Genomic DNA, 8,230 nt, shown 5'->3' on the forward strand with positions numbered 1-8,230 from the left:
CTAGAGCGCTGAATATCTCGCCTAGATCACTCCTTCCTGCGATGATAAATCTGGAAATAACACCTGATCTTGAGGGTACTAAAGCCCCTGAGTATCTAGAAGCTCTAAAAAAGAGAAATCTACGATGTACTATGAAATACCTATAACCAGACCAACTTACCAATGTCTTATTTAAGGCAAGCTATAACCATGTTAGTAAATAAAAGAGGGAACAAGATAGCAAGAAAGAGGAAGGCGACGAGGGAGAGGAAGACAGTTACCAATGCCCGAGTACTTTCCATTTCTGCCTATGCTCGATTCGTGAAGGCTGTTTCCTTCACAGTTTGGTCATCTTCTCTGGCACTTGACATACCACACTGCGAGTTTGAACGGGAGAGCGCACGACTGATACCGGGACGACCGTTGCTCGTCCAACACTTACTACGCAGCTTGATCGGAATTGGTATTTAACATGTGGAGGACGCGGCAAAACAGCGCCGTGAAATTACAAGCCTTCTTTGGCTGAAGCGCCTTCACGACGCTGAGGATGGATGACCTGTGATTCAAGCTGACCTTCGGCTCGATACAAGGGCGGAACGCCCAAGATGTCAACTCATGTACGTCTAACAGCAGCATCGCCACCGTCAAACTCTCTTCCAATGAGCGTCTGTTCCATGGATATTCTCATTGTGCAGTCGAGTCCGGGTCGGGCTGAATTCAAATGCTTCCGCCCGGTGCCCCTGTATCTAGAGCATTGTTCGTGGGAAATGTGCGTCTGCGGGCCATTCGCTACCACCAAGACCATGTCGGATGCCACCTTGGATCTGGCGCTTGGAACGTACAGTAACTGTAGCATTGGCGGATTGATCCTTAGTATCACAGATTGCCGACCTGTCTCTAGGGCCTGCCGGGCACAGGCAAAGCTCGCACCATCGTGGAGATGATACGGGAGCTTCAGAGTCGACATCGAAAGTCACGCATCCTCGTCACGGCGCCGACGCAAAATGCTGTAGACAACGCGATGAGAAGAATCCTTTCAAGGCCACGGCCTGCACGTTCAACGATTTCAGAAACGCTGACGTGTCACACCACTGTCTAAGTGTAACGGAACTATCGCGCACACGAGCTAGTATTTCCTAATACCTAAGGGAACTTTGTCCTCTCCCAACAAGATCTGGTCTCGGAGCCTGAAAATTTGTAGATGCCTTATCAATGTGGCGCTGGGTTGGTATCATTAATGAGTGAATGATGTAGTGCCTTTTTGCCGTGACTTAGATGCGTCTTGAACCTTCATTTCGTAGTATTTAAACCCTTCTTTCGCTATTCCTTCTTATTCATCGTGATTCCAAGTTGCTTAGCGCAGCCCAGCACGCCGTTAGTATTCTAGGCAAAGCCAACCACAGCTGAGAACTCGAATTAAGCAGTGGAGGTGAAGTTGTGAAATGGTTATTGTCCAGAGTTAAATTTACTAAACTTATAATAAAAGGTTTAATGAATTTGACTTTTCTGTCATCAAGGTCTTCGTCATATAACATGGCTGACAAATCGCCCAGTACGCCGCTGGTTCTCAGGGGTATCCAGTGCTAGCACCCACGGTTCCGCCTTTGTATCACCACGAACAGGATCTGGCAGAGTTCTGGACACGAAAGTCGACGGAGAGGCCCGAGTCACCATGACCACTGCAGATTCCACCAGTGCTAGCAATGAGTCAGCAACAACTCTGAATGACAATACTATAACAGGCAAGGTAGGCATAGAAAGGTCGATGCAGGGCAACTGTAGAGTAGCAGAGCGAGAGTGGGGCAGTATACTCACCAGGATGACTTTCCGGCACAGCACATATCCCGAACATATCCCATGCCCCATCCCGCCTCCCATTCTTTAACGTGTGTGTTATCAGAAAGATACATGTTTATGGCGCAGACCTTGGCGGTACCGACGCTCCATGAGAATGCGGACCATGCAGGCAAGTAGACTAGATTTTCGGGGTTGTTGTTCTGTAGCTGCCGCTGGAGCTCGTTTGCATCAGCTTGGTTGTAGCTGCCGAAGCCGCCGCCACACCCAGTGGTACGCTTCTCAAGGCCGGTCGTGGGAAGCTTGCTTTGGGGGGCTGTGGTGGGCTTAGGTTGGGTGAGGGGGAATGGGCCTTCCTGAACCATTTCAAGCGCGGAAGAGGCCGCAGAAGACTCCAAGGGCACGGCATTGGTAGCCAAAGCTCCCAAAGCGATCGTGAGTACCGAAGAGATGTACATGATGAAAGCTCGGTTTTGAAGCGATGAAAAATCTAGGATGGTTGATGGGTGGGAGTGCAGTTGATAGGGACTGAGGAATGGATTTTGAGGCGGCGCAGTGCAATTATTTAAGAACAGTGAATGGTTGAAAGTCTTGTCAAACGTTTTTTCGCTGGACTCGCGCTGACGGATGTTGCCATTCGCATTTACTTCCACGTCAGGAGGTTCAACAAAGTGAAATTTTCTTTCAAGTTTACCGCTCCTTGAACATCACGAGGTCAAAAAAGTCCACTTGCTCAGTAAGCCACCAAGTGCTGAATGGCGTGTTGAATTTGAGGAGATTAAACGTTTAACTAGTGCTACCTCTGGAATCAGGAATTGGCCGGAGAGGCCAGCCGAATATATCCACTTTAAACCCACTTGGAACCTGTCGCTGAATAAGTCCAGGTGGATAGGGAAGTTTTAGACGCCTTCGTTTATGAGCGATTGGCTGAAAAATCCAAAATAGGCACCTTAACCCTCATTAGTCTTGAATGGATCGGTCCGGGCCGAGCCCACTGCAGACTAATCTGTAATTTTACTGGCTGAGTTCATATGGGTGCTTACACATTCGAGGCACAATGGCAGTCCTTTGATTATGGTATGGGGATGGACTGCAGACTTGCAGCTGCCATGCCTCATCAAGACTTGTTCCTGTGATGGAGCCTGTGTCGAGAGTCAATGTATAGGGAAAACAAGACCGATTGAAAAGAAAATGGATATATATTCGGCCAGTCGTCCATTAGTCGGAACACTTCTTTACTCAAGCTTCTTTCAGTCTTACCTTCTGCCGAAACAATAAGCTAGCTAGTACTCCATCATGCGTACTCAATCATTTCTGGCGGCTATTGCGTCGGTCGCTTATTCTACGGCTGCGGCCCCTGCTGAAGATCATCCAGAGTCCCTTGCTTTTGGCCCTTTCAATATCAACGATGGAGTGGAGACTGAGAACGCACTGCTCAACAAGCGAGATGACTGCGGCACATTGGGAGCCCTCTTCAGCAAGAACAGCATCAACAATCTCATGTGGGACCTCCAGAACAACAACCCAGATGGGATGACCTACGTCCCCCATAACAACTTCGTGAGTTGGTCAAACGGCGACGCCCAAGTTTGTGTAAAGAATACTTATATCACGGAAAATACCCATGTCAAACGGTAATTACCTTAACCCTTTTGATGAAATATTTACTAAACTCTTTCTAGCTGGGAAGTTGGTTGGGCCGTCGGATACATCCGCGACATGTGCTGCACTGCTTCAGGTAACTCGCAATGGTAAGTTTTCTAGACAAAAGTGGTCTATAGCAGGGTTAAACTAACCTTAAAACAGTGAGGGAGGCCAGAGCTTGGCTCATGGTGATAGTGGTCTGCCACTTGTTGTATATCTGCGCTCTACGTCTCGTAGTTGTGGTGCAATCAGTAACTAGCAACTATTAAGACTGAATCTTGTAGAGGAACCTGATGTTGTTAAAGTATAAAAAGATAGAAAATGCAAACGCCTAAATCTTATACTTCAGACACTGAAAATTAACGAATTAATGGATACTTGATCCTAGCTCTAGTTTGAAAGATACTCTACTAATTTAGTAGACCCTAAATTCTAAAATAACTTTATTTAAAAGAGCTTATACTTTACTAGGCCTATTGCCTTGTATTGTGTTTATAGAACTTTTGATAGCATTGATTCTTATTTTGGCCTAGCGCTATACTAGCCAATAACCTTCGGTTACATGACTACGGACTCTGAACTAAGACCCCAGCTTTTTACCTTGGCCCTACTAATAGTATAACCAATAGAACTTGCACTTAGGCGCGCTGCCATGCTCTAGCTTCCGACTCGTCTGCCCTGTCAGCTGCCTACGAAATTAACGTTGACCGTGACGCCCCTATGCCGAGACGCCGCCGTCACAGAGCAACTAACCCGCTGAGCTGGTTTAAATGCTATTATCCTGCTGCTTTTAGTGAAAGCTTTAAACATCAGCTTAACCTTATACTACCTATTTATCTTTACCTTTTTATAGGACATATTTATGCCCTTTATAACCTATACTACTATTTCTATAATATTTTTAATAAAAGAATATCATATATTAGGCCTATAGCCTTATATGGTGTTCATAGAACTTCTATTAGTATCAATTCTTACTTCAGTCTAGCACTATACTAGCCAAAAGCCTTTAGTTATATAACTAACGTATCTGCATAGCGAGTCGCCACTTATAGCGAGTCGCCACCTTTCCCTTCTTTCTACCTCTTTGACCTTTACACTAACTTTCCTCTATATATAAACATATAATCCTCCTTAATTAAAAGTCATATCATCTTTGCTATCTAAGCTATTAAACAAGACCTAAAAATATCTATGAAAAAAGCAGTATTTATCTTTAAGGTCCCCTAAATAATACTATATAATTAACATACTAAATACGTTATATAAGCTAAAAGATAACTAAATTTAATAAAAATAACTATAATAAAAGAAGAAGTTATTCTTAAATAAGTTATTAACTTAATTAATTAAAGGTTTTTTTTATAATAAAAAAATATATAAGATATAGTTAATTAACTCCTTTTTAAATGTAATATAACGCGTATTAGACCCTGATAAGCAGAGAACTTTATATAACAATAATTTTAATTAAAAATACAATTTTAACGTTAAATTAACTATTAAAAGGCTTTAGCTAAGGATCCTATAATTATATAAAGCTAATTTATACTTATATAAAATATAATTATAAAGTATAAAATATAAGATTATAATATTTATAATTTTAATAAAATTAGCTTTTTAATAAAAATATTATTATATATAAAGGTTATTATAACTTCTAACTATAAAGGAAGATTTTATATAAAGTAGCTTAGTAATTAGAAATAAGTTTCTATTATTTAAGGTATATATATAGATAGCTAGGTATTATCTTTATACGTTATTATAAAAAGCAAATATTACTTCTTCTCCTAGTATACTAATAGCTAATTCTTAGTTATATAGTATATTTATCTAAGTGAAAATAAATAAATAACAAATAATATTAGCTTAAATTAATTAAAATACTTTAATTAATATATAAGGACTTATATAAAAAGTTCTTATTAGCTTTTAATCCTTAATAGCCATAATAGCTATAAATTAATTAACTTTAATAAATGCTATAAGAAATAAAACATTATTACTTTCTATATACCTCCCTATTTATTATATAAGCTTTAGCCTTTTAATATTAAGTACTTTAACCTATTAAAGTACTTATATAATAAAAAAATTAAAAACATAATATAAATATAAATTTTATATATTATAAAAAATAACTTCTTTTTTACTTTTAAAATAATATTCTTTACTTTAATAAGTAAAAATAATATATAAGCTAATTTTTAATAAATAAGCCTTATACCTTTTAACCCTAAAGTAGTTATTTTCTACTTAGACTTTAAGCTAAAGACACTAATATTATTTAGCTTATAGCTAAATAGCTAAGACTCTTAAGACCTTAAGATATTAACTATAACACTAGATAATATATAAAATACTAGTTCTTTTAAAAAAAAAATCTAATAACATTAAAATAATTTACTAATAATAATATATAAAATTATTAACTTCTAAGCTAAAAGTATTAGTAAATTAATATATAAGCTTACTTTTACTAAGACTAAAAAAAAAAAGTATTATATAATAATAAAAATACTAAATAAACACTAAAAAGCTAAAAAGACCTAATTATATCTTAAAGGGTTACTTAATACTATTAAAATAAAGATATTATAAATAGAAAAGGGTAGTATTAATACTAAAAAAGAGAATAACCCCTAGAAAGAAGGTTATACAGAAGGTGCTGAACTACACGCACAATAATATAGCAATTACAGAAAGCCTAGACATAACATATAAACATATAAAGTAGTTTAGGATAGTAATAAGGAAAAGGGCAATAAGTAGTTTTAACTAATTTTGTATATTGTGGCTAAATTGACTTATATAAAAGGTAGAAGAGTAAAGGAAAGGTGGCGACTTGCTATGAGTGGCGACTCGCTATGCAGATACGTTATAGCAATTACTTAAACTTTAAACTATAACTTCGGCTTTTAACCTCAGCCGCTAATAACACAACTAATTCAACTTACATTTAGGCGCACTGATTAAAAGACACCCTGACTTTCAAAATTTTTAATGTACCCGCTAGCTCCCTCTAAAATTAACGTTAACCATGATATCCCTGGGCCGTGACGCCGCTAATAACTAACCCACTAATCCGCTTTCAATACTGTCACAGTCTTGCTGCTGTCAGTGAAAGCTCTAGACATGTTACAGTGCAGCCTTACGCTACCTACCTATCTTTGCTCAAGCAGCTTCTAATAGGACATAGCTTTAGGTCATTTGTCCCTTTAATAGCCTAGGTAGCAGTATGGATGTGGGCGCCAGGGCTGGTGTGCATTGCTATCGCTGGCTGCATACTGATGCGCAGCCTCTTTGATATGGCACTAATCAAGACCATGTTTTCTTTTGTCTTGGCGATTGTTCTGTCCCTCGTTACGATCCAAGCGACAGGCACGACTGACACGACACCCTTTACAATAGCCGAGGTATCGCAGGTCATCCTAGGTGCAACGCCCAAGGTCACCAGGACTTCGACCGTGGCGGCATCGCAGCGGCTCAATTTTCTTGGCGGAGCCATAACAAATATTGGAGCAAACCAGCATACGGTAAGTGGTCAATATCATTCATCCGATAAATTTGTCTGAAAGCGCCCGGCTGATTACTCACTCGCCATGTTGCCGCAACAGACTCAGTGGGAGATTTCCGAGTCGGGTTTCTCTTACAGACGCCGGCTAAACTCCAGTATGCCGCCCAGATAGCAGTAACCTTCGTGGCCAGTCTAGTAGCTCCCAGTGTGTTCGTCCTTCTAAGTAGGGCCTATCCACAATTGATTACATATTCTAGGTAGAATATAATGAGATTTAGGTACAGGTGGCCTGTGCGGAATTTCTGTTATAGGGTAGAATATTATAAGAAACAGGATTAAATGTTTATAATAGGTTGTAATACTAATGCCTTCTTTCTTCTTTGTTATCCTCCTTCTTTACCTGCTTGCCTGCCTACTTTACCCTTTTCTTCTATTCTCCCTCCCTAGCCTGAATGTACGCAGGCTGTAGAATAAGGTGGTGCTACTATGCCCTATGCTTATACAATAGCTGTCTCTCTATAATTAGCTAGCCTATTCCTAGCTCCCTGTGTTTCTTTATAATATTATCTTTGAGCAAATTCGAAATTAGGCCAAAACAATGGCCTCTAGCAGTCCGGATACGCCGCTTTTCATTCGTCATATTACTTGAACACTTAGCCAGACCTTTTTAATGGACGACGACCCAACAATCATGCCCTTGCGGGCAGTGACAAGGTGCCTTAAACTTTGTATCTTAGTCTTCGCTTTCCTGGCTTTTGAGTTCGTCCGGAACTCGGCAACTGTGATGCGACGACGTCGCGTAGCCCGGAAACGTACTAGCTCACAACACGGGCCAGCCTGATGTCGGTTATCTCGGACGCAGGTAATCTATCCCAAATGGAAGCAAGCCAATTTCCTTGGCGGAATAAATATCAGGTGCAAGGTCCCAAGTACCCCATCAATTTCCCACCATTCAACCCCAGAGCCCCCCACCACGATGTTCTCAATGTGACACCGGGAGGGATTTCAAGTTTGAGCGCTCATCTCTCCTCAGTACCTTAATAGGGGCAAATCATTCTGACAGCTGTTAATTAGACGGGAAAACAAACGTAAGGTCACAGAGTTGCTCCAGGGAAACTAATTGTCATGAGACGAACTGGTGGTGTCTGTGGATATGGAGGGAGGGGATGGGCGATCTGGGGTTGCATATAAAGTTGACGTGTCTTGGCATCTGGAGTAGGAGCTTGGCATGCTTGCAAATTACGCACCGGGTTGATATATCAGTCGAGAATTCCGTTTGAGCGCTTCACA

General features: G+C 40.4%; 2 protein-coding genes across 2 annotated transcripts; one reads left to right on the forward strand and one right to left on the reverse strand.

Annotated features, from left to right (window-relative positions):
• Positions 1-1,790: 1,790 nt before the first annotated feature.
• On the reverse strand, positions 1,791-2,231 carry ColSpa_11946 (uncharacterized protein; the record flags this gene model as incomplete). Its single annotated transcript, XM_049278158.1, has 1 exon — positions 1,791-2,231. The coding sequence occupies one exon, from the start codon at positions 2,229-2,231 to the stop codon at positions 1,791-1,793; it is 441 nt and encodes a 146-aa protein (XP_049134115.1).
• Positions 2,232-3,069: 838 nt separating this feature from the next.
• On the forward strand, positions 3,070-3,676 carry ColSpa_11947 (uncharacterized protein; the record flags this gene model as incomplete). The annotated part of the gene is made up of 3 exons (XM_049278159.1): positions 3,070-3,407; positions 3,456-3,524; positions 3,655-3,676. 3 exons carry the CDS (start codon positions 3,070-3,072, stop codon positions 3,674-3,676), a joined length of 429 nt encoding a protein of 142 aa, XP_049134116.1.
• Positions 3,677-8,230: the final 4,554 nt, after the last annotated feature.

The sequence above is a fragment of the Colletotrichum spaethianum genome, assembly GCF_022836535.1.
Source record: "Colletotrichum spaethianum MAFF 239500 DNA, contig53, whole genome shotgun sequence".
NCBI lineage: Eukaryota > Fungi > Ascomycota > Sordariomycetes > Glomerellales > Glomerellaceae > Colletotrichum > Colletotrichum spaethianum.